At 37.4% G+C, this 27440-nt stretch overlaps 2 protein-coding genes across 12 annotated transcripts in view; one reads left to right on the top strand and one right to left on the bottom strand.

Moving 5' to 3' along the window:
• LOC131683645 (serine-rich adhesin for platelets) overlaps positions 1-2914 on the bottom strand; it is a 69684-nt gene extending 66770 nt beyond the window's left edge. For 2 of the 4 annotated variants that reach the window (XM_058965787.1, XM_058965790.1), the window contains exon 1: positions 2713-2914. The gene's annotated coding sequence lies outside the window, so the exon portion shown is untranslated. Of the gene's footprint in view, positions 1-1977; positions 2427-2461; positions 2690-2712 lie in introns of those variants that run through there. The other 2 variants (XM_058965789.1, XM_058965788.1) reach the window with 2 other exon arrangements.
• Positions 2915-16229: 13315 nt separating this feature from the next.
• The window catches only part of LOC131683643 (protein bride of sevenless), a 43283-nt gene continuing 32072 nt past the window's right edge, over positions 16230-27440 (top strand). Inside the window, exon 1 of one of the 8 annotated variants that reach the window (XM_058965778.1) lies at positions 16230-16356. Coding sequence is in view for 1 of the 8 variants with exons in the window: in XM_058965786.1 (XP_058821769.1) it covers positions 16323-16356 (34 nt within the window). In the remaining 7 variants the exon portion in view is untranslated. Of the gene's footprint in view, positions 16357-16379; positions 16399-16453; positions 16578-16674; positions 16697-25574; positions 25594-27440 lie in introns of those variants that run through there. The other 7 variants (XM_058965779.1, XM_058965786.1, XM_058965782.1 and 4 more) reach the window with 7 other exon arrangements.

Below are 27440 nucleotides of genomic sequence, written 5' to 3'. Positions count from 1 at the left end.
TATGTCTTAACAGATTATCCTTCAAGCTAAACAAGTATTGTCACACGAATCCGAAGCATTCTTTGAAAGAGTACCTCTAGAATTGTGCTTTTTTCTTTGAGTTTTATCGAAATGTTCACCCATTTAAAAATAATTAGAAGGAACACGCTTCTCGCAACTGTCAGTATTCACACCTGGTATTGTGACTCAATTTTCGATTCACCGAAAAAACTGAAAATGAGTAGAAATTATCTGCACGTAGCAACGGTTTGATAAAAAAGAGTGAAAACTTACATTCTACCAAAGTCCACACAATTAAATCCAATTTTGTGCTAGCACTTATTCGAAATTGAATTATTACACAGTAGAACCTCAAGAGGTTGCTATATCTAGCCTTTTATATGATCACGGACGATGCACTTATGATCAAATAATGACGGTTCGAGCTAATTGGGTACGAACAAGCTTGCCAACTCATGCGTAATACCGTCAGAGCCGAGAGCTACATCTAACACCTCTTCTCTGCCAGATCTTGCAAACGTTTGGCGGTGTTCTACCGTAACTATGTGCCGATTTCTGCTACTTATGTATTCCATCAATTCGGTGCCGCTCACATTAATATCTGAGCTGCACCAAAATTATGTGGTGAATATATGTAATAATTTCTCTTTTCGATATTTTTAGCCCAGAACAACATATAAAGCTTTTTAAGGAAAAAAAAACAGTTTTCCCCTACATAATGCATTGATTGATGAATTTGGGTATTATTATTAATAAAGTATTAGTAATAATTCGTTTGTCCGTCTATGTTATAGGCCATTTTTTCGTTTTACTATTGATTTTCTCTGAGTCCTGTCGCTGACCCATATAGTATGTGTTATAAAAAAAACATCTAGACACATCGTGTTGAAAATGTTCTCAATCCGAAAAGAGCGATATGAGTTATAAGAAATGTTACATCACACTGTTAGCTGGATTAAAATCGTTTTTTTATTTTAAATACCAATCTGTACGAGCGTAGATCCAAAAAGTAATAATTTTCATACGAATTCCCATACAAATTTTAAATGTGTTGTGCAAAATCTGAGAGCAACCAATCGCCTTCAAATTTGCATAATCATTGGAGACCTTGAAAGGAATTAAAGTGTGTTGTGCTCAATAATCAGAATCACTAGATAGTTATGCTTGGGAGTAGCAAACCATCTTTCAATGTGCAACTCCTGGCATATCCTAAAGTGTTTATTGATCAATTCCGGCGCCGGCCAGGCCCGAACGTAGATCGTGGAAGGAAAGGGTAGGAATGTTAGTCCGATACTTGCTTTTGCTAGAGGCCGTATATACTACACACCAAAAAATAATGAAATTTAAACGACATGTAAATCAATACGAATGTAAACATACAACGATTGAATCAAAAATTTGATTGAAAATTACGTTAAAATCAATTGGAGCATCAAACAGCATACAATTTTACACTTTCGTTCGTGTGATATTACATGTCATTCATTTTACAGCAGTATTCGAGTAAAAATACATAAGAAGCGCATTGGTTTTCCGTTTAAAGAAACTGTAATTTTCAATCCACGTGTAAAATTATAATAAAATTCGTTGAAGAAAGCACGACAAGTCGTGTGTGTTTGTGGTGGAACTTAATTTTACATTTATATTCATGCTCCAAATATGTGCATGAAAATAAACTTAAAATTACAAAATATTTTTTTCTGTGTAATGCGCACTCCACAAGTATCACGGGAGGGGGATATTTGTTAGTGAGTATAGAATCTGGATCCTACTTCTTCATGATCGACGCCAGAGATGGGACTCACTCCACTATCTGGGCTAGATATCGATCCATCAACTCATGGATCGGGGATCAACGTCCCTCACCTCAGAAAAATATCAACGACCTCGGCTGGGTTTGAACCCATACCAACTGGAATGAGTGGCGGTCACGCTTACCACTCAACCATCGGCGCCGTCGCTATACGATAATTTTACTAGCTCAAACCAAACATTGAATGTTGTATGTATGTAATAGTAATAGAAAACGTTCATTAGTTTGATGGGAGCCTGCATGTTTGTCTTTCTTAAATTGCAAATCTGCAGTCTTCAAACAATTTAGAGTGTCGTATTTTTATGTAAATTTTCAAGTCGGCGTGTTTTATTACACAGTAAAAAATCGACTTAAGGATTTGAGTGCCTTCGTCTGGTGTATGTACCGGATATAACAATAATTTATGTTTGGTGCATTGGGCTCGTTAAATAAATACAGTTGTTCAGAATAACGTTTGAAACCGTCTGCCACGTGTCCGTTCCGCCATCATAATTCACAACATATTTCATGCACAAGTCGGCTACCAGCATCGAGCTCTTCGCTGAATCCGCAAGGCTTGACACGTTATCTGACAGTTTCGTTATGCAAAGAAAGGTAACATAATTCGCGCACTCCTACGCTGCTGGTACGGAACACAGGAATACACACGAGCTCTGTTTATCTGCTGCCGTTGATAAGGCGGTCTTATCGCTGTGTACGTGTATGCTTGTCGAACGAATATGTAACGCAGGCGCGCTTAGCCGAAAACATGCCATCTTCGACGATTTTCCCTATCTTTATGCTCCGTTTTCGAAAGCAAAACACAAACTCCCACTTGGTCGAACAAAGTCCCGAAAACTCGAACGGCGAAATGTGCGGGAAAACCGTTACACTGTTGACAGGATAACAAATAATCTCACTTCAATTAGCACGCTATTTGTCGATGACACTGCACTTTTCCGTTGTGCAAAATTGTGCAATTTTCAACCCACGTCGGGACCGGCCGCTAAAGTGCGTCTTGTTTAGTCTTTGGAGCCACATTCACTGTCTGAGACTGCAGTCGCGCACTGGCCCAAGGGGAAGGAAAATGGATCGTAGAATGAATAACAAAAATATTGCGTGGGAGGAAAACTACGTCCGATTTACGTCATAGCAAGAGGACGCTTTTTGTTTTCGTCTCCGGTTAGTGATTCGCTGTGTCGTTGGATCAGCCCCTAGAAAGCTTGAACTACAAGGAAGACGGCAAGCTTTCGCGAGGAAAGCTTTCACTGGTTACTGTGGTGAAATTCGAAACTCGGGGCCTGCTTGATATAAAAAGTTGAATTACAAACCTGTGCTTTTAGAACGATTAGTATTGGTGGGTTAAGTATAGGATCGATTATTCAAACTAGTAAACAAGTTCATCAACAACGAATTCCAGTAAACAAGGTATTTTGCAGGTAATTTATTGGTTTTAATATAATTTAGTTATAGGTTCTTTGGTTTCTGCTTTTTTCAAATTATGTGTTTGAATTTATTTGATTATTCATGATTAAACTATTGCTTACAATGACTAGGTGTTTTGCTGTTTGCTTGAACAGTTAAGTGATTTTTGCAGCAACAAATATTTATTTGCTATAGAACGATTCATATGACTGACCTTCAAAGTCAAACTATTATATGGACATTTTACTAGCTAGAAACTGGATAATCCCGAGAATATTTCATGGGAATTTTGGGAAAATCAAGTGAAAACAATGTTATAGTAGTCTGAAAATCTTTATATGGAAATGGAAAAATGAATATAGTAAGTTTAAACAGTATGTAAACAAAGTTTATCCACCCCCCTCACAAAAACAGTATTTGATCACAAAGCTTGACAAAATCTTTGAAAGGTACGTTTTTATTTGCAGTTTTTATTATTTGTGTACTATATAAGCGATTCTCAACCTTCTTCGTACCACGGACCCTTTTGAAAACAACCTGGGTTGCTGCGGACCCCACGGTTTAACATCGACTTTGCGTGCCATCAATATATTATTTCTACCCTGTTCCGTAAAAATATTTGAAATTGCTGTATTCATCCGGACAAGCTATTCTTCGTGGACCCCCAGCAATTATTTCACGGCCCGCTAGTGGTCCGCGGACCACAGGTTGAGAATCGCTGTACTAGATCATCAAATCCGTTACAAAAATACTTACATTTTTTTCTTGTGGGACTCTACTATTGGATGTAGTAGTATGTAATAACAAGGCACAAATAAGTGTATCTTCTCGAATGTACCTAGCTACATTTCAGCGTATTTAAACAAGTTACTGTCATTTTATTCAATGACAATTTATTCATTGTAAACATTGTTCATTCAATGTAAACATTGTTCATAAGAGCTGTATCATCACTGGAATTGTATATGGACTAACATTTACTCAGATTGGTGGGCAAAATTCCAAATATTTATTTTTTTAGTATTCGAAAATACATGAGAGAGCATCATCAAAATCGAAAAGATGACAACGAAATTCCCTAGGTGCTTCTATATCGTAAGAATTATATTGCAAATGTTATGCAAAAGCTCAGAAAGAGTAGTTGATTTATACCGACAAAACATAAGGGTCATCCAAATATTAGAAATGTAAGGATTTTGAAAGCAATTAAGCAAAATCAAATCTGTCGGCTTCTATAATCGCAAAACAGTTAAATAATGAACTTAAATGTATTTTACATTGCAAACAATTTGGAATTGAATGGTTCAGTATGGTTTGAGCATCAGAGCTGTATTTAACCTACTTTAGGTGTTGAGGTCAAAATGACCCAAAAGGAATCTTAAGTTGTTGTGCAATATGTGTTGCAAATGAAATGTAGCAAATTGTAGCAGAAATGAGCTTCCGCTCGTTATCGGCAGTGATGCAAGTGCTCTTTACATCATTTGCGGCAGCGTAAGCATCAATCTGAGAGGTTCTGAAGTGATGGAGTAAATAAGTAGTACAAATCTATATGTTGAATGTAGGACCAACCTTTTTGCGAGATCTGGGTGAGAGGAGGTGTTAGACATAATGTTTTGCTCTGAGTTTCGCATGAACTGGAAAATTGGCAGATTCTAAATGAAACTGAACTGTCTCTATTCAATAATAATTACATTGAATAATTGATACATATTGGATGACGTCGTGGATACGACAAATTCGTTCATAGTAGCATGTTACGAAGAAGCTTCTCCGCTTCGTAGGGGAGCCCGGGGCTAGTTGGCGGTTGGGGTATGTTGGCGGAATCCCCTTTTCTCCGTCTCTATTAGACATAAAGCGCTGCCTCTCGTTGTGTACCTCAAGTAATGTGAAATACATTATAGAATGTGTTTTGTTGTAAAACATTTTGTTTAGTAAAAGTTGTGGGCGATATTGTGTTTTCGAGCATACTTTGTAAATTTTCTTAATTTTAAATATTTTGTGTTATTTAAGGTGGTTTTTAATCTATTCCCCAAATGATTATATTTTTCGATAGAGCGTGAAAAGAGCTTTCAGTAGATCCGTATAGATATTATACCCATCCGCAAACAAGAGTAGTTTTTTGAATCCGTTTTTATAAAATATGCAGTTGGGGTAAGTTGGCAGTAACGCACGCGGGTTAAGTTGGCGGTACTATTTCCAGTGCCAAAATAGTCATCAAATATTTTCATTTCTGGAACTCACTCCAAAGTATGGAGTATTTCTAAAATTTGCTTTTGAACATGGAGTACGCGTCGAGGTCAAAATGCTGGGGTATTGAGACTGAAATATAACAGAACGTGTCGATTAATATACAGTTCTGTTCAAAAAACAATCGGCACTTTTCATAAGGACCACTTATGTAATTGAATTTCCATTTGATTGCTTATTTTCTGGTATACCGCCAACTTACCCCGAGGCTGGCCCGCTTTACATATTTTCCTTTCTAGAAATGGAGACAATGTATCAAACATTTTAATAAAATTCAGAGGTGTTGCCAACAGTCTACCCTTTCATACAAAGTGTTCTATTTCTACTACAGTCAAAGCGGTAAAAAATGAAAACTGAAAACATCGCCAACTAGCCCCGGTGTCCCCTACTGTTAAATCGACTAGGGGAACTCTTTGATGGAGGGCTTAGCTTGAAAGAATAAAGAAGGATATGACAAGAGCTAGGAACCGGAGTCAGCTTGATGAATCCAGGGCTTTCGCGTCAGCTCGCAGTGCATATAGGAAATGTCTGCAGAGCGGGCTGGTTGGCAAAATCTATGCACCAATGTCTCTAGTCTGAAGGAGGCTAGCAGGTTAAATAAAATTCTCTCAAAATCGAAAGAAATAAAATTCTCTCAAAATCGAGATTCCTTAAAATCCAAAGATGGTGTTTATGTGACTGATGAAAAAAAATGTTCTCAATTGTTTCTTCGACACACTTTCCAGGTTGTATCGATCCGGAGCTGGACACTGTTCACAGATCTCATTTTGGTGATTCGGACTCATGAGCGTAAGCACGCACATTGGTTACCACTGAATCGGTAAACTTTGCTTCATACAATCGCGTGGAACAAATGGAGTCTTTCCCATGCTGCTGTAAAAGGGTTTCAATATTCTCAACCATATCTTGAAAAAGATTATACTTTCCTGCTACCGGGTATATCCCGAATGCATGGCGAGAAATAACGGTTAGATTTATTCCCAAAGGGCGGCGCTCAAATTATGAAGAAGCTAAGAGTTTTAGGCCTATCAGCTTAAGTTATTTTCTTATGAAAGCTTTGGAACGGAATGAAAAATGTTACATGCGTATTAGTGTGGGAAATCCAAGATCACTCTGTTTCACGATGTTGTTTACAACATTGAGAAGGCCTTCTCGCTAGAGCAATCTAGCTTGGGTGACAGTTTCAGTTGACGGTGTGAAATGAAATATTAATATAATTTCGTAGCCTCTGAATATTATTCAAAACTGATGAAACCAATCTATTGAGACTGTCTTCGACTATGTTTCCCAAGCAGTTGGATTATTGTAAATGTTCTAGAAAAAATGTTGTGAGCATCTGAACATGGCGTTGACTGGTGCTTTAAACACAATTCCGACTACTGCCCTTGAGACCCTTCTAACTATTAATCCATTACACATACACCTCAAACAAGAAGCACTATCATTTTCCTACAGACTGCAGGTTACTGGGCTTTGGGCTAGAAACACTCACATGTACATTTCCTTACAGGACATGTGAATGTGAAGATTTTCACTCGAGAGAAGTGGTTGTCTGGCTATATGGAGAGACAACAACAAGCGCAAATGGTCTGTTACACTGATGGTTCTCTGGTGGATGGAAGTGCTGGTTCTGGTGTCTACTGTCGTGAAATTAGATTGGAACACGCTAGGTAGATACTGTACTGCATTCCAAGTAGAAATCTCCGCGATTATATACGAGGTACAATCGGGCCTTCAACAGAGATTGTCCGACAAAGTTATGAACTTCTGCTCCGATAGTCAGGCTCAGTCTTCCCATATGCATATCGCACACAATTTCCGCTCTGGTTCTGTGCTCATATTAAACCCACACTTCGTGTACGAACTCAAACACGCTATTTCGTACCTAAATATGTGCACATGTTCGCCTCCACAACTGAACCTCATGTACGTACACGGTGTGCATACACATCGGTTCGTGGCACCAGTTTTCTCTTTCTCACTCTCATCGTCAATAGCGCTGACTCTTTTTGCCATGTGCGAATCGTTCTCGTATGCGCACCCGGTGTACGTACACGGATGTTTGAACTAGAGTTTGCACATCGTTCGCTTGAGTTAGATGTTCGAGGCGAACTTGTACATCCAGACGAAGTATGTTTGAAGTTGAACGCGTGCATGAAATTTTGTGCACAGGTACAACATTGTCCATGTTCAATCAAGGCCCTTAGCTCAGACAAATCACGATCCAAACTAGACTATCTACCTTATCTGGGTTCCGGACACTACAGTATTACTGGTAATTAATGGGCTGACGAATTGGACAGGGCAGGTGCAGCGATTGACTTCGTTGGTCCTGAGACCACCATACCAATTTCGAAAAGTTGGATAAGAGAAAATTTACAGTCCTGGGTTTCATCCGAGCACCGCTATTATTGGAGAAATCTACAAACGTGTCGCTAAACCAAAGGCGTTTCTAGAACAACCGTGTCTAGTGATTTCGAAAAATCTCTTACATTCTTTGAAACTCCACTGCGACATGCTGACCAGGGCTTTAACCGACCACTGCAAAGCGATTCTGATTCCAGTTTACAACCAAAATTTTAATTCCTTTATTTTTTTCTTGTCTTCTTTAGCTAAATATAATTGACACGTATTTTTTGTTTTGGCTGAATATGATATATTGTTTCAAGTTATAAGTTTTTGAGCATTTGAATTTTATACAATTTAATATTTTTCAGTGACTGATAACACGGTGCTACAAAATAAAAAAAATAATGTACTTTTAAAGTGGTCTGATAAAGGTTGTAGATCTCGTCAAACATAACACAAAACCACGTTTAATCAAAATCTTGATTTATAGCAAAAAAGGTCATTTCTTCTTCTTTCCAAAAAGCACCAAAGAGAATTTAAAATGTGTTGAAAAATGATCGCGCAGAAATTTTTTTAATGCCGAAAGTCCCGAAAAATAGTTTTTTGCGCTAGTTCAAGATTTTGAGGGTATACAACATTTTTCAAACATTGTCTTGTGTTGCATTTGGTAAGATCTATAACCTATACTAGGTCACTTGAACAGTACAAAATCACTGTAGCACCGTGTAATTCGGAAACTATCCGATGCATGAAAAAAAAATTAAATAATAAAAGTTGAGTTTTCGCATAAGCCATCGAAAAATAATTTGAGATTCCATTCCCACTCGTAACTGTTCTGTGCACATTGTTTGTGCTAGTCTGATGCCGCACTGAACTTGCTTCGATGGAGAAAGTAATCTGATGAAAATTCGACGGCATCTCACTGCACCGCTTGGTGCCAGCGATTCCATTCTCGGAGCCCTGCGTCTACTCCAGCGCATTCGTTCTTGCAGCACGATGTCCGCTATTTTCCTTGCTGTATTCTTATCTGCGGAACAACAGGCAGGATGCCGAGGCCGCTTTGACGATTCCGGGTGGGACTTGGCTTCCGGTATGTTGGCTTCTCGACGATCCGAAACCAGTACTTCGTCTGACACACTCATCTAGTCTTCAGCGGTGAACTCAGATTTCATCTACGGAGCGTTCCCCGACGGGTCTGCTAGGACTAGTTTTCTTGCATTTCGTGTATTCTTCAGCATGTAGCCTTCCACATCCTCCGACAGAGTGATGAAGGGATCGTCCCGATAACGAAGTATAACGTCTCCGACGGCATCGTTATATACGTACTCATGAAACGAACGGTCATTAGGCGAAACGTGTTTGTCAACTTCGTCCGGTGCCGCAGCAGTCCGAGCCAGAATGTCAGTATTGAGGATCCTTACCACTGTGTTAATTGTTCTTGCTGCTTTCCAAATAGTCGACGTGTTTATTGAAATTTAACCGATCGTCGATCATTACGCTTTAGCGTACGCATTGATGGAGTTGAGAGTCCGCTAGCACTAGTCACGGCACGTTGAATTTTTTACGGTTGTAGACCAACACTACCTCCGTCTTGTGGCGAACCAGCTGCAACTGTGCAGTACTACGACGATAGCCACTCAGCTGGCGCTGTTGGACGCAATCTTCAGCTCGATCTACTGTTGAAATCCCTTTCGGATTCGATACAGCCTCTGCGATAGCCTGTACTCACTTTCAGCTCAATTCATCATCCTGTTGAGGATGACACTTTCCTGAAGTTTACCAAGAGTTACCAGCAGGCATAAATATAGGCCGACACGCTAGTAGATCACAACCAGCGTTGCGTTGGTCAGCCTGTCACCACACTCCACGGCCAAAGCGTTAAAATCTTTTCCTATAATAACCAGCATTCGTCCGACTAACGAACATCCATTAGTGCTTCCAGCATCCGATTGTACTGTTCTGGTGTCCACCGTGGGAGGGGGCATATCAGCTACGTATGAATATACCGTTGATCTAGGCGATCACGAAGTCTACGTGGGTGCTATCCACCACCTTTTGGATAGAGGAACCATCCATCACTTGGCTTGTCACCCTCCATGTACTATCCATCACACAGTTACCGTTATTTGAAGGTTAACGATGTGGTTCTACAATAATTGCAACGTCGCATTTCGTTGCTGTTTTCGACTATCATAACAGTTGCTATGATATGTTGTAATGATTGTGATAGGCCTATTTATGTATGTGTGTGTGTGTTTTTTATAGTACGGTTTAAAGAGCTTTAAAGGACTGATCTTTAGTGTTTTGACACTGACACACTCACTTACCCCAAGTAGCAATTGCAACTTGTTGAAAGTAATAATAATAGTAATGTTGCACAACTGCTACACAATATTTTTACATTTCTTATAAAAGAAATGTATAGAATTCGCTCAAACTTTCAAGATTTTTTCCGAGGCCCGGAGGGCCGAGTCTTATATACCAATCGACTCAGCTCGACGATTTGGGACAATGTCTGTGTGTGTGTGTGTGTGTCTGTGTGTGTGTGTATGTAACGGACAAATTCTCATTCGTGTTTCTCAGCAATGGCTGAACCGATCTTATCCAAACCAATTTTAAATGAAAGAACTAAAAAACAGTATGAACGCTATTAATTTGTTTTTGATTCTGATGTTTAGTTTTTAAGATATAAATGTTTGAATGCGTTAAAAAGGGCGTTTTTTGCAGTTTTTTAAATTATCTGCAGAAATTGACAATATAGATTACCAATTTATATGTTTTTAGACAGCTTTAACGAATACCTTTCGAACAAGCTATAGATTGTTGAAATCGGACTATTATCAAAAGAGATATTTAACATTAAATGCGGACGAAAGATTTTTATCATTTCCCATTGCCAGAAATATGACCAAAAACATGTAATCTATTATTAACGCCAAAACGGCTTATTTTAGGTCAATTGTATCTTCGGAGAATTTAATGGAGGTAATATGCCCTTTCTTTTGGTATTGTGCTTTTGCTGATTAATCCCCCTATGAGTGAGATATTTTCTCAAATTTTCTTGGAAGTGATTATAACGAAATGATGCCTTCAGCAAATTTGTAGCTCTTACTTTTGCGAATAACTTTACTGAAGACTTCAAATATCTATTTTGAATACTTTAAAAGTTATGGCTTGTTGTTTGTGGATTACTCTTCGTCGCTCATTTATTGTTCAATATAGTAATAATCCATTGAAATAAGCCAAACATTATTTCGATAAATCGAATTTTGTATTTCATTTTTCTATCTACAACCACTAGAAATAATCACCGAACACTTCCAAGTTGTCTGGAAGGAACTTGATAACTTATCAGTGCAAAAATGTACATTTATGCGAACCTTCTGACTGCAATTTTTCTAACTTATGACCATCGGATAGATCTGAAACCTTTCGGAAAATGAAAAGCGAAATAAATAACTCCAAGCAACGGCGTAGCCAAAAGAAGGTTTTGGGGTTTAACACCATACAGCCCCCCCCCCACACCAAAAAAAGTATTGGATTGGAGTTGAAAATTTATTGATGCAGACTGATTCAATTCAATATTACAATAACATTATCTGATCCGTAGATTGATATTCTGTTGTTGTAAACATCATGAGGACTTTTGATAAATTGTCGGAATGGGGTCCTGATATGAAACTGATCTATTGATCTTGATTTCACAGTTGTCTAATAGCATCAATATCTAATTCCTGCCTGAAAACATTCCAATAGAAAATTCCAGAGTTCTGTAATCAATCATAATCCTCAGATTTATTTTCAAATTTTCAGCTTTTTTCCTACACAATATTACGAAAGCTTATTAAACAATTTTTCCTAATAAGTTTGTGAAAATTATAAACTATTTGAAATTTTTTAATAGTTTTATTTTTTATTCAACCGTGATTTTTTAATAAATAGTGACCATCGCTTCACAACGTAGTCTATTTTTCATGGCTTGCGGTGAGCACGATCTCTCGAATTGCTGAACTGAAAAGTATGGAATAGAAATTAATATTTAGTATTCTTTACAGACCCGCTGGTGCCCTAAGACGATTTCGCTAGATTTTTAAAGCACTGTGCACTAGGCTGCCCAGAAAAATGATGAATTTTTGAAAACTCAATCGGCCCACCCCTGAGTCGATTCCTAGTCCCACCAGGAGTACTTGTACCAAATTTGAAGCAAATCGGACAAGTCTAACTACCGGACCAACGTGCCTGAAGTTTATATTGTATTTTTCAACAATTTACATGAAGAAAACTCACTAGATCGTATTTTCGCCGCTAGGGGGCACTGTATACATTGTATTATCACTGTAAGTGAAAATAAGAAAGATATTTTAATTATCTACAACTTAGTCGAAGACTGCTAGTAAATCCGGCTATGTTAAAAGAAGTTATTAAACTTTTAACGAAGTGATGTCTGAGTCAGTTTTGCATGGGGCCTAGCAGTGGGCGCCACTACTAACTTTTCATAGAAGAGAGATAGAGTATCAAGATGTTCAGAAGAAATACTGAAAAATGCCTGTTCTATAACTTTGTAGAAGACACCAAATTTCTATCTCTCTCCGTTGAAAAGTTAGTGTTGGCGCCCTCTATGCGGTAACAGGTGGAACTAAAATTTTCTAATCAAAGCATGACTCGTATTATTTACTATAATTCTTCTGAACATACCATTGAGCTAAACCCAACGATTATTTCACAAAAATGTTTAGTTCGTGTGAATCGAGTACTGATACACAACCACGCACTATCAGGCCCCATGCAAAACTGACTCAGACATCACTTCATTAAAAGTTTAATAACTTCTTTTAACAAAGTCGGATTTACTTGCAGTCTTCGACTAAGTTGTAGACAATTCAATTATCCTTCTTATTTTCACTTACAGTGATAATACGATGCATACAGTGCCACCTAGCGGCGAAAATGTGTGCTGGTGGGTTTTCTCTATGTAAATTATTGAAAATTCCCATACAAACTCAGGCCCGTTGGTGCGGTAGTTGGACTTGTCCGATTTGCTACAAATTTGGTGCAAGTACTCCTGGTGGGACTAGGAATCGACGCAGAGGTGGGCCGATAGGGGTCATTTTTTCCTGTCACCCTACTGTGCACCCAGTGCATTAACGCAAGTGACGGAAGGTTATCGAAAAGTTTCGTGAAAATGTAAATTCCACTAATGATGATGATTTTCCCAAACGGTTCGTTTTCGTGTGGTTTTTATTTGTTCTTTTGCATTAGGATTAGCGATAATAATTCAAATCAAGAATACTACTGGGAAGTCACCTTTAGAAAAAGTCGATGTCGAAGTAAAATTTGAAACTATGCACGCATGTACTTCAGAGATAGCGTGATATCAGGAGCTGCGATTTCATTTCAACGCTTTTTTTGTGAAAAGGGCGATACTTACAAATGTAAACATAGATACATGCGAATGAGGGCTTTGAAACGCAACAAATTAACCTAAAAGTTTGGATTCTACGATACTGCTTTCTTAAACTACAGCAAAAAGTACAACAGGCGAAACTGTATTTTTGTTTGTTTATTTAAAGTTTCGCAAACAAACAGGGCGATACTTTTTTTGCTAGCAGTTTAGAGGCGAAACTGTTATTTTCGTATTTTTTAGGATTATCAAACTGATACCAGCTGTAAATAGTAACAATGATCTCTATTGAAAAAACCCGGACGAAATCGGTGGTGTAAAACGGTAGTTATTGTAAAAAAACGTAAGGGCGATACTTCAATGCTGATAGATGGGACCGAAAAAGTAAACAATCGCCAAAGGGGCGATACTATCATTTTGTCAATTTCAATAGCAAAAACAAATTTTAATTTAATAATTTCAAATACTTTATGAAGTTTTGGGTTTCGATCACTGAATCATGCAATCTAGAATGTAAAAAAATACAATAGTTCTTAAATAGGAAATAAAACGAAGTCTGGAAATATACACTGTTGATTTTCTTTGAATGGTATCACTGCTAGTATCGCCCTTTTCAAGAAAAAGCGTTGATTTCTTAGTTCTCAGTCGCGTTGGAAATTTGAGTAAAATATAAACTTCAAATCGATTCAAAAAAATTCGTTTTTTTTGTTTCAGTACAATATATAACCCCTTTAGGAAAATTCAGTTTTCCCACCACAATATAGATATTTTATTAACAGAGCATTAACAATAATTCGTTGGTATGTCTATTTTATGGGCCATTTTTTCGCTTTCCCATTGATTTGGTTTGAGATTCCTAGCACTGATGTTGTCCTGTGCTGATTTGAGCGATTCTCTGAGTCCTGCCACTATCCCATGTAGTATGTGTTATCAAAAACATCGCGAAGCATCAAGTTCTAAATGCTCTCAAACGATATAATATCCGAAGAGTGGTAAGAGTTATAAGAAATGTCTCATCACACTGTTAGGTGGATTAAACACGTTTTTATTGTTGGATATACTTGAAAATAATTTCCACGGGTTTTTAAACTGATTGTGCAACTATGTAATTAAAGAGCTGGCCAATAGTGTTAAGTATACAAACATCAATAACAGTTGTGAAACTAATCAGAAACTTTGCTAACTTGCACAAACAGTCTAACAAGTTGCAAATGCCTCTTTGTTTGTCATTCCACCCTAAAACAAAACTCTCCAACTACCGAGTGCTCGACAAATGGCACAGCTATTGTTTTCATTATTTTGGAACATGTTGCACAACATACAAACAAAGTGCGCTTTTTCCATAACATAGTTGTTACCAAGAGAGTTACAAATACTATACAGTAACAAAGCGTGCTACTTGGGACGTGTCTAACCATCAAAAACACTCATTACTCTTCTTCTGTCTCCTATGGAATTACATCAAAGTATAACTTCGAAGGGGGGGGGGGGGATCAGCTTCCGAATTTCCTCTTGAATTTCGTCATTTTCTCCATCTATTACGTCGTTTCAATTCTCTGCGTACTTGAGCCATTTAGCCATCGCTTGGATATTCTCCAGCGGCAAATTACCGCAAGCCATTTGATTCCTGATTCCATAAGCCATTTAGCTCCGATTTTCGCGAGCTAATTATATCCTAGCTTTGTAGCGATCTATTCGGATAGTCCTCGGAGGTGTAGCCACTTTACTCCGACTGAGAGTTTCTCGGCGGCAGAATTTCTCCGGAGCCGATACCCGTTTCCTTGAGCGGTGGTGAGATTTCTCTCGGCACCAATGTCAGTTTAGTGAGTCAATTAGCTTCGGCGATTGATCTAGCCTACTCAACGGCATACCGGTAGGTGCCGAGGTCTGTCACCAATTTCCACTATAAGAAACTTAGAAGACTTTTTCAAAATGAATTCTAGTTAAAACATTAGGTACATTTTTGACGAACGTATTAAACTTTTCAATACATGAAATATTTCCGGGGGTGTTTTGTCTTTAAAACATACCTGCTCTCCAAAACACCCCGGTTATACCAAAACTCGAAGAGTTTAAGTTTAAAGAATTCGAATCCGACTCGAAACCCTTCGGGTTCGGGTCAGGTCCGGGTTTCAATACTAAAACCCAATATCGACGATCTCTACTGAACACCAAGATATTGAACTATAATGTAATGTGAACTGAACATATAATCAAATTTAATGATCAAATTCAATAATAGGGCATTGGAGAGCACTTTAAGTATTGAACAATTTTTACGCATTTTTACGATACGCATCTTGGGGAGAAGATATACCAGCTCATGCGCATTTCATTGATTGATTAACTAACAAAATAGTGCTGCACTTTCCCTAATAGGGCCAACATAGATAAATCTCCCTAGTATCACTAGAATGACCAATTCCTGAAAGCAAAACCTCACATAAATAGTTTTATCTGTCTCTAAACATTAGGGGATTAAGTTCTTCCAGATATTCAATAAAGAAGCTGACTTAAAAATCGCCACTGACGTGACGCAGCTGCCCCATTGGGAAAGTCAGTGACGAAGCGGGGATCATTACGGCTTCGAAGAACGAGCGCACTCGATAGTTTCCAGTCATCGGACGCACTCGAGCGCTAGGCTGTTGGTGTTCGGTGAAGCTTATCGAACTTCTAGTGAACTCCGATCCATATATGTAATGTATCAGCGTAACAAACATTCATCCAGTCTGCTGGGATTCTTGTGCACGAGTTGCTGCCAGCATATTTTCCAAATGAGCATATTATGCTGTCAGTGTATCCATGCCAATGGGGTGCGTGATATGTAAACACTTTCAAACCGATGCAAAACGTAGTGCGGGTGTGGGTGGAAGGCAAAGCACGGCAAGTAAGTATATGTAATTATTATGAATGAAGGAGAAAGGAGCAGACCAATCGCACAACCGCGCTAAGGCTTCGGTGCTTATTGTTTTTTTCTACCACTTCTTCGACCCACGCTGATGGGTTCTTATGCCGTGCAATATATTGGTTTCAGTTGTAACCGCGCTCTTTCCCTGGACACGTCGTAACAATTCGCGATCGTGGCGTCGGGCGTTGTTTTAATTGGGAATGATTGTTCCTAATCGCGTTTTGATTCTACTTGGTGAGCAGAAGAATTGATAGTGTTGTGTGCGCAAAAGATATTGTATGATTTAGTGCAGATCGTGATCGTTTTGAAATATTGTTCATGCAAATGTGTTAAATTAGAGAAATCGTTATGCAAATCATCGAAGACCAAATATTGGATGTCGTACTTAAACACTGATGACCGCAAGTTTTTTTTATAGCAGACCACATTAGGAATCGGTGATATTTGTCCAAAATGTGATACTTCGAGTGACTGAATCGTATCTCGCCTCACAGTCGGTCTCCTATCTGTTGCTTTTATGGATGCTAAACGAATCTAGCTAGTAACACACGTGAAAATTTTCTAATAATTCGGGGTATTCTACAGATCGACTATAACACACGTTACTGTATTGTTAAGTTTATCAATTGTTATATTTTCCAAGATTTTTGATAGTCTATTTAAAAGTTCCGTTTAAGGAAAAATAATTCATTGTACAAACCACCAATTAAGGGCCGAGTCAAATAAGTAGACTGAAAAAGCTGTGCAAAAAAAAAACTAACGAGAATATCATGATCATGAATATTTTTATTCTCAAAGAAATATTTGAAAAAAATGACTAATTGTTTATCGAAATCTTCGTGATTGTCATAATCAGCAATATTTTATTAATGTTAATAGTGTTTGTACGAACAATTGCACTCTCCCCTGTCGTTTATTTCATTCTTTAACGTTTTCGCCTGTTCTGCATGATTTGTTTGGTCCACCTTAGACTTTGGTGCCCATAGTTACCGAAGCGATTATTATTAGGCCTTTATTTTATTATTCGCAACAAACACGTTCAGTGAGTCACGAGAAGCTACAGTATGGGTAAGAATGGAAATGAACTTCGAACGGGACTGTTTTTAGCTAACGAAAGGACAGAATCTACGTGATTCCTTAGGTGATTAACATGTAGGTACTCGTGGCGACATTGAGCAGGTGTTATTTGTTACATAAAGGGTCAATAATGGGTTTCCTTCCATAATTTTAATTGGTAATCGACATAGATGGAGCTGTTACTCATTGCCATACTCTTTTAGTTCTACTTATTTTAAACATTTTCACGAAGAAAGCTATCGCAGTAATTTGGTTTGTGTGATAAATTTGGAAACACGTCTATAAGCTTCGTACATGAAGATTTTGATTGAAGCAAAAGCAAATCTTTCTACATTTCTTACAAAAGAATTTTATAGGATTCGCTCAAACTTTGAAAACTGTTTCCGAGTGACTACAGATCCTTTTTCTTTTCTATTTATTATTTCGACTGATATGTGGTCACATATTAATCGAAATAGAAAATGACGTTAAAAATAAAAAAGAAAATGTGACGACGTATTAGTCGAAATAAAAAAGGAAAAAAAGAAAAGGAACTGATGAGAATCCATCGGCAGCGGTGGGTAGTCGCTGTAGACACAGGATGTGGTTGTGTACCAAACTCGCTACGGCTGTAAGCGAAATGACAATAATCTAATAAAAATCTATCACGGCATTCGAACGGAAAACAGAGATGAACAGCAGCAATTTCATTGATGCTAAGCATCGACAAGTTTTCAGTGGTGTAAGATCATCGTGGCTTTTCTTTTGTCGGTTCTCATGGTAAAGAGGAACAAGTCTGTCTTTACCAGAAGGCATGTTGGTGGACTTGAGTGATTCGTGGTTATGCTACCTAAGCTCGACTCCCACCAACAGAAGACAAATGACTAGCCTATAGGATATTAAGCCTGTTTCTAATGACCCTGTCACTTCTAGTTTTCCGATCTGTATAGTTCACATCCTTGCTCTCACTTTAGTACCATGACTCTGAATTTTCATAACTTTTCCTACCCTGTAGTCTCTAGCTAATTGAATGTCGCTAAAAAGTAAAAAAAATGGAATTATGTTTACATAAGAAAACTTTATTAGAGAAACTTCTTAAGAAGCAAAAAAATGTGTTAAATTGTTTTTGTTTTTGGAAATATTGTTTACTTTTTGAGATGCGTGTGATTTTGTCAATACACAACATGTTTTATGCATATAACTCTCCACTAAAGCAATTTTGTCATGCTGTGCGCATATGAATACCAATAAAAATACTTATCTAACAAGCTACAGGTTGTCTAAATGGAACGGCGGTGAAATCAAACATTTCATATTTTTATTCCTCAATTATAAATTTTCAATAGCGAAAAATGAGACCGTTACGAAAGAGTATCGAATTTATTGGTAATTTAGAGGCTAAACTAAACCGATTTTGAATATCGGGATATGAAAACCCGTGATTTAAAGAATTCGATTCCGAAAACCTCAATAATGAAAGAACTTTTTTTCGTAAAAATAAATATGTTACAACAAAAATAAAGGTGTTAGACCCTTGCACTAGGCATTTCGATTAACCGTGAGTTTGATGTTTGTTGGTATATGAATACACAAATCATTATATAATCCTTCTAGTAGTGAGGCAATACCTTTTTCATATAGTTCATATTCATAGTATACTTGCGGCATCACCGAGAGCAACTGTGTTTTCGAATTCAAAACTTCTAGTGAAAAATTAGAACACACATGATCTTACCTAATGTAATATACCCATTTTCCGCCCTGTTTCTATTATCACTCTAATAACTTGAAGCCGTTGGTTACATCAGCATCTACCATCTTTTTTAATGCAATGGCTCAAATGGTAATGGATAATAATTGAGGCATTCAATTGGAGTTTTCGCTACGAATTTCACAATTCGCAGGACGTTTTTTATTTCCTACAAATGATATTTCATGATCAATTTCACTAAAAGCATATTTATTTGCAAAAAATTACAACTTGTATTACATGAATGCGTCAAAAGCAGTTTATCTATCCAGGGACGCTTTTTTTACTTACTTTATTTTTTTATTTTGGATTAGAAAGGTTGTAACCTTAGGGTCATTCGCTACCTTTTTCTGGTTAGAGAAATCTCATTTCGAAAAATCTCTAAACCCTATGTGCGGTGTTGGGAATCGAACCCAAGGCAATCGATTTACCAACTGCGCTATGCCCGCTTCTTAGCCAATCGCTTCTCCAAGAATTTAAATATTTATTCCGATAGTTCGAACCATTTTCTTCAGGGTGTTGTTTTGTATAGGATCAATCCATATCTGCGGATTGAGATTTCCGAACGAAACAATTCGCAAGCTATAAGGATGAACGGAAAGAGACTGCACTGTAATCGAATGAATGCACGGCCTTTGTGCATTCATTTTTGAAATCTCAAAGGAAAAGTTGGTGTTTTGGGGTATTTTATCCAAAAAAATCCACGTTCTTAATAATCATTCTGCTCTATGCTGTAAAACATACATTTTTGCAGTTTGCCTAATGTGAAAAAATCTCAGAAATCGAACGGTACCTTTGCGATCTTTGTCAGAATACGAGAAGTTGGGGTTCTAGTGCATTTTGTCATTCATATCAAATTTTATCATTTTTCACGCGAATATGTCTCTATTATTCTTTAATCAATGTTTATTAAATGGTCGTAAAAGATCCGCTCGATTTTTGCGTTTTTTTGCATTGGAAAAAAATGTATGATTTGCAGCCTAGAGGAGAATAGCTATAAAGAATAGAAGATGTCCCAAAAGCCCAAATTTCCGTATTTTTCTTGAAACGAAAATATTACCATTGAAATGCTATAATCTTTTTTCTTTTAAAAATGTATAAACTGTGATTTTTCTAGTAGTTGTACTAGTAAAGTATATTTAATAAATTTTTCCTCATATTTTTCCATAGCAACAATGTCAAAAACTTCAAGCGAAGTGTTCGGGGTCTAAAATTGTCCAAATGATGTGAAATTTGGCATCTAGGTTTTCTTTGACATTTGTCACAATATGAAATGGTGGTCATTTCCGTAGTGCCTGCATAGCGATTATCATCTTCATTTTTTTCTTCATGAACTTCAGACCCGGTTTCCTCTAAATCATTACCAAGTCGTTTTTGGCCAGGAAATTGTTTATTTTATGAATTATTCTCAAACCAACCGTCGAATTGTGATTTTATTCACAGATTTAGGAACATTGTTTGAGGTCCAACAGTACGGCGTGAACTGAACATCGTGTCTCTGGTAGAACAATATTTATACAAAAAAAATCAGTATCGTTGAAACACTCACTAATTGAAAGCTTAGATACTCCTCTTTCATCTAAGACTAAATTTGAAATGTTCTATCGGGGGGTCTAGTAGAATTTTTTTTTTCAACACTTTGATGGTTATTTTTGAAGACTGCGTTTCAAGGAATAGCTCTCAGAAGATATCTCACTTTTGGAAGGATGAGTCTTTGGACATTCAGTATCAGAAAGAGGGACTTGTTACGTTAATAAATACCTCCGAAGACACCAATGACCGACATTTTACCAATTTCGCATTAATTCGCATTTTAAATTTGAATAATATTTTTACTCGGTATATTTTTTGTGTATGGTAGAACAATATTACCACATACAAATCAATATCACTGGTGTACTTACTATTCGGAAATTTGCTTCTCTTTTAAATGAGACACGTTTTGAATTGTTCTTCCTAAGGGTTTTTATTTTAGAAAAATAAATATCTATTTTTGCCTTTCTCATATAGAAAGGTTTTATATAACATGGACTACTACTCATTTGTACGTCGATCTAGGAAACTATATTTTCTCAACCTTTATGAATAATATCAGAAAATAAATTTTTAGTTTATGATGTATTTGTATTGTGTTCGTTGAATTCAATTACATAGTTATGTGTATGCTCCTATTGTTTAGTATTTAAATTTAGAGAACTTTTTTTTACAAACGAGCTTCTCTGTGTTCGAGAAGTCATTTTAATGTAGATCGACTTCAATGATTACAGTGTTTGTTACTACATATGTTATATAAACATTGGCATAATATCTGCTTCCTAATTACTAATATCTGCTTCCTATTTCAATGGTGAGTGAGATAAAACTATTTTTGTGAAGTAACATTGCGAAATTGGTTGAAATGTTGAATACTTTCTCTTTGGATTTGCGGTCAATACACTAAAATATTATTATATTTTACCAGACTTCCCAACAACATCGATAAGTTTGTACCTGTGTACAAAATTTCGTGTATGCATTCAATCTCAAACCGCTTCGATGTACAGGTTCGCCTTGAACATCGAACCTAAGCGAACGCGCACGGCAAAAAGAGTCAACGCTAGTGATGGTGAGAGTGAGAAAGAGATACATTCTTTCGTGGCGTTTACAACGATTTGACGAATCTTCATTCAACAAATATGTTATAACTTTATCAAATGAACGCCCACGTCAAAACTTATTACAGATTCGGAAAGTAGACAAAATTTCACAAAAGATTGACACATTCTTTCGTCGTTGTAACGTCACGAAAGAATGTGTCAAGAGAAAACTAATACCACGAACCTATGTGTACGCACATCGTGTACGTACATGGGGTTTCGGTTGTGCAGGCGAACATGTGCATGTGTTTTGGTACGAAAGAGCGAACATTGTGTACGATGTTCATTTGGGAAGACAGTATTTTATCTTGGAAATACTACTATATAAAAAACGTTACAATTTTTCGCATCTATCGAGTTGTGAAAAGATTTCAACAGATGAGCTTTTGGGCTTGTCAAACGGTGATATAACATTCTCAAAAGTCTCTTATCTCCTGCCTCCCCGCGAGGCTAAGTCTATTGATGACATTTGGTCCTCAGACTGGCGTCGGGTGGATGCTATCAGCCTTTGGTCGATTGTAGCAAAACGCGAAACGGATCTAGTCGTGAAAACAATATCGTAAAAATGAATAGTCGATCGGAGATATAAGACTTTAATTTAACTATTATCGAAAATCACGAATTAACACGTACTGAAAATTCGCCACGTCTGTATTTATGATGTATTTGTGTTTTTTATTTATTTTTTATCAGGTTAGTTTACAGAATTTCTGAACTCAATATGCTGATGGCCATTTTTAATGTAAAGTCGTGTGCTAAATCCGAAAATGATTACAGTTTTCGAGTTAGAGTGAAAAAATTAATTTCGTCTTTCAAAAAAAAGTACGTTTAGTAAAATCCTAATATATAGCGTTATAGCGCATCGAAATATTATTATGTTAAATTAAAATATTATTATGTTAAATTAAAGGTAAATGAATATACTTTTGGTGGTCAGAGCATTATGCTTTAGTGTGTCTAATAGTTTTGACGTTTTTTTTCGAGTTTGTTGAACTTTTTCTTATATTTTTCTTTGTATTTTAAAGAACAATTAGCGCTTGGTCAAAATTTTAGGCAAGATGAAGCAATTTAAAAAATTATTTTTCCGGATGCAATTCCGGATGCTGGTGGTCAACTGCTTCGTATCCTTGGCCCGCCAATTATTTTCCTTTTTAGTTCCTTTCTTTCGGCACGTACGGTATCATTTTCTGCTCAAGATATTCCAGCGTCTTCTTGGCGTATTGGGAAGACACTGGTGCACTTATTGATGGATGGCCAGACCACTCGGCTGAACCACGGATTTGAAATCCCTCTGTCCGATTTGGCGATGTACAGCACAACTTTTTTTTAAACTTATATCTTACTTTGGGGGTGTGGCCGACTTGTCGCTGGAACAGTAACTGTCATTTCCTGGAATGTGGGTCTTCGAGAGCGGAAAGTAACTCTCGTCGTCCAGCACGAAACGACGTCCCGCGGTATTTCTTCGTCATCTACCGGCACTGCGATTTCACGATCGCTCGATTTCATGCTCGACCGTGCACTCGGTTCTTCCGACAGATGATGTCCTCCATGTTGAAAGTTCGGTGAATCAAAGTATGGGAGCAGTGATATTTTCGGCCGGTGTCACGCTAACTCGTTCCGTCCTTGTCGGAAAACTTTTTTAACGCTTTCTTTTTCTTCGTCATTTTCTTCGCCGGACGGCCGCTATCGGCCTTTTGCTCCACACTCAGGAATGCCAGGATCCGGTAAACTTTAATCACGGGCACGTTTTCATAGTGGTCTACCTTTTTCCACGATGACCATGCGTTTAGTAAAACCGTACAACACGCTCGCGGAGTGCTTGCTATTTCGACGCCATCTTCGATTGAACTGACAGCACCCGAGCGAAAAGAAACATGCCACCCATTTCTAGGGAGTCCAGAGAGCAATTCTCTTGGAGAGAAAAAAATACGCTCTTTACTCTAATTACAGAAAGGTATTGAAGCCATTCTAATTTTTTTATTGAACACCCGCTATAATTTCAAATTACAAACTTCTAGATGTTTTATTAACGTAAAATATATTGTTAGTAGAACAATACATGACAAAATAGGGACATATACGAATGTGTATGACACATGTAAATATAATGGTAATTATTTAGCACCAATTTTTTAATAACATCATTTTACTGAGTACGAAAATTTTGTTATCCAAAGTCTTGAATCATTTGGATAAATGAGGGCAAATATTTCACCCCGGATCAAATTCTCTCAAAATTGTTCATTTTATTTGTTCAACAGAGCTCACCTTTTATGAAACAAATCCTAGAAAAATTTGGGGTTGAAACGATTCAATAAGTTGACCCCGAAAAAAACAAAAAAAATCCCATTTTACAAAAAAATTATAACTTTCACAATGTACATCGGGTTCAAACAAACAAGTGATTATTTTCATTGGTTAGTAGTTGGCTTTAAGTTTCCCTAAAATATATTTTTTGAATTGCTTTATCTTGTTGAAAGTCTTGACTTTCACTTTTCTTTAAAAAAAGGGAATCGTTAAGAAAAAGTTCTGCAAGCTTGTAAATAACGTCAGAACCATCAGTCGCACTAAAGCCATATGTTCAGAAGGCCAGAAGTACATTCATTTACGTTTTATCGTAATAATATTTCATATCAGTGCGCTAGAAGATATTTGGATTTTACTGAACGTAACGTACATAACTATTTGTCTGCCTAACGTGTTATCACTCGGTAGTTTTCAACCCAATGAATCTATCGTAGAGCAGAAATAGCGAAATAAGTCTAAATACTGTTGCAATAAATAGTAACCCGTTTCATTGCGCAGATAAGATTAGCTTTTCTAGACAATACTCTCACGCCCGCTCTGTTGAGTTCAAATTGCCTTTGTTTAGGAAACCTAGGATACTTTCGGTAGCCGACTACTCAGAGGTTAAAAAAACAAACAAAATATCTTTTCTTTTTCGAGTGATCGTGTACTCGAAGACTAACCAAAACAACTACATAATCAGCAATCAAACTCGGTTTGTTTGTTGTATTTGGTCGTTGTATTCCATGCTAAATGTTACGTTAGTAGTAAATGTACAATGCGTGCGGCCACCACCAGGTTACTTGATAAAACATTAATTTTGACTAGTTTGCATTTGTAAGTGTTGCTAGCATCTGCAATACTAATCGAAAACTCCCTTTTCAAGATCGCATCACGATCTACGCTAGAAAGAGACCACCAAAATTCCATAAATAACCAGACAGTTATCTACAACGTATGGTCACCATGCATCATTTTCAGTGCTCTGTTGGAGTGCACCTAGAGTCCACCGAGAACGAACGGCGCAGTAAACTATTCAAATTTAGCTATGCTATAATGCTCGAACCGCGCGTGGCACAACAGTTCGTTGGCGGTAGGCAATTAGATCGGTCACTATAATAGCGCTAGATAAAATATAAATTACCTATTTATACCCAGGTGCGACGACGATTTGTTTCCGTTCTGTTTTACGGTCTGCCCATTTTCTCGTTCGGTCTGGACGTCTGAAGGTAGAGTGAATCGCGTGTGTTCCGATCATGCGCGTATTGCGCACATGTCGACGCCGACGGTTGCATTATAATTATTGATGGAAGGTGCAGCCGGTAAACGCATCGCGTCGGAGTTGTGCTTATCGGACTGTGACATTTTTTTTATGTTTGGTTTACTCGGAGACCGCTTTCGTTCGATTGTTCATAACGCTGATCGATTTTGGGCCACTGCTTTTTGAAAAAAGAACGTTTAATGTGACTGTACTCATAAGTATGATGGGGAACATGACATGATCAGAGAGAGAAAGAGTTTTAATAGTATTGTAGGTAATACGTTTTCGATTTTTGCTTTGTAGTCTGAAGAAATGCACATTTTTCTATGGAAATTGTGGATAAACGAGCAATAAAATGCCTTAATCCTATAGTTTCCCCATTCATCAGTCAAATACCTTAACTACGATCTAATATAGCTAAAATGAAGTGATCGAAAATTGCAGCTAAAATATGAACAATTACTGGCACACGAGAGTCACTGGTATGGTAATATTGTAGTATTTTTCGACGATTTACATGGAGAAACCCCACTATCTTGCAGGTCGCATGCAAAACTGACTCAGACATCACTTCTTTAAAAGTCTAATAACTTCTCCTAAGGATGTTGCATTGATGTACAGTGTTCGACAAACTTGTACACAAACAATTATCTGTCTTATTTTCACTTGCAATGATAAATTGATTTATTCAATGCCACTTAGTGCTGAAAATGCAAGTCAGTGCGCTTTCTCCTTGTAAATTGTCCTAAAATCCCAGTTATTTGTAGTAGAAAGATGGTATAATTAAACACTTTTTCTTTCCTATCTCACAAATAATCCGCATACAAACGCTCCACAATCCCATATCTACAAACCGGAAACCCGGGATGAATCCGTGATCAGGTTTTATAGGATAACGAGTGTTTGAGCTCGTTACGCGTGAGATTGTTAGCTAACTGATGCGTAATACTGTCAGAGCAAAGAGTTAGATCTAGCATATCTCTCCTTCCAGATCGTGCAAATGATAAGTGCTACTTTAGTTTTTTACCAATTCAAAGCCTCCCAAATCGATATCTGAGGAGTCCCGAGTGATGGGATAGATATTCGTATTACTGGCAATAATGAGTATAAACCCATTTTTACCACAGTGTTACACAGCCTTTTTTAAGTGTAACAGATTGTGATAGTTCATATGCAACAAATATGCCGAATAATATACGTATTTTTTGTCTGTGCTATCAATAGTCAGATTAATTCGTATAGCACAAATACCCCAAAGTGATAGCTCGAATATAAGACATGGTTAAATATCATTATAAATAAGTATAGATGCAAGAGGAATTTTCCGTGGAAAAGTATTGCTATTTTTGTTATAAGCCACTAAAGTAACCCCATTTTCGAACAATAAAAGATTCCGTTTTAAAAATACTTGAACAAATCCTATTTTTTCATTGGAAAGTGAAATAGATACCAAAATGTTGTACGTTCATACTGGAGAACTACAAGCATAATAAGTAACAGCTGAACAGGCCCGTGCGCAAGGGGGGTTTGGGGGTTCAAACCCTCCCCATAGGGGTTTTGAATTACTTTTAAAAATTTAATAACTTCCTGTCCAGGAAAAAAATATACTGCAAACCGTTTTGACACATAACATGTCATTTGAGTTCGGTCACTTTAGAAACAAATCAATGAAGAAACCAGGGATGAAACATTGCGAGGGTGGCTGGAAAGGGATGTCAAGTTGGACAACTTCTCTGAAGGATCAGCTCACGTTTCGACCAGCTTAGATATTAACAACAGTAGTGAGTAGACAGCAGATGTCGGTCAGCGGGTTAGCAACGGCAGCTAAGGAGGAAAAACACGAAGTTGGAGAAAATCGGGATATCATTGTCTAGAGAAATTTTACCGCCGATGATTATTCCGTTGGAGTGGCAGCGAAATAGATCGCGAAAATGGGCAACGGTATAGGGTGAAATACCGCCGACAAAAAGTTCTCAGCACCAGCTACCAGATAAATAGGAATGACTAGCACTAAGAAGGATAAGAAGCCCGGCGAAGGTGGTTGTAAACAGATGTAAATCCTTATGGTCCAATCCTCCGGATCGGTTCATGTCTCAACAGGTGACGATATTTGCAGCAGACCTGAGCAGGTCAGATATATCGCGAAGGTTGGACAGCAAGTAAGGAAAAGTAGCCATGGATAAAACCATGACAATTAACACAAAACAATATAAGCAAGAACACAATGTCTACTAAAGTAGTACTTAACGGTTGCCCCGAATGGATGAGGATTGCGAGATACAAGAGTTTTAGGTTTAGTCGGTTGGCTTAACAAATACAAATCAATCCG

This window comes from Topomyia yanbarensis, chromosome 2, assembly GCF_030247195.1.
Source record: "Topomyia yanbarensis strain Yona2022 chromosome 2, ASM3024719v1, whole genome shotgun sequence".
Lineage (NCBI taxonomy): Eukaryota > Metazoa > Arthropoda > Insecta > Diptera > Culicidae > Topomyia > Topomyia yanbarensis.
The sequence above is the reverse complement of the archived record's forward strand: the minus strand, read 5'-3'. Positions and strand labels throughout refer to the sequence as shown.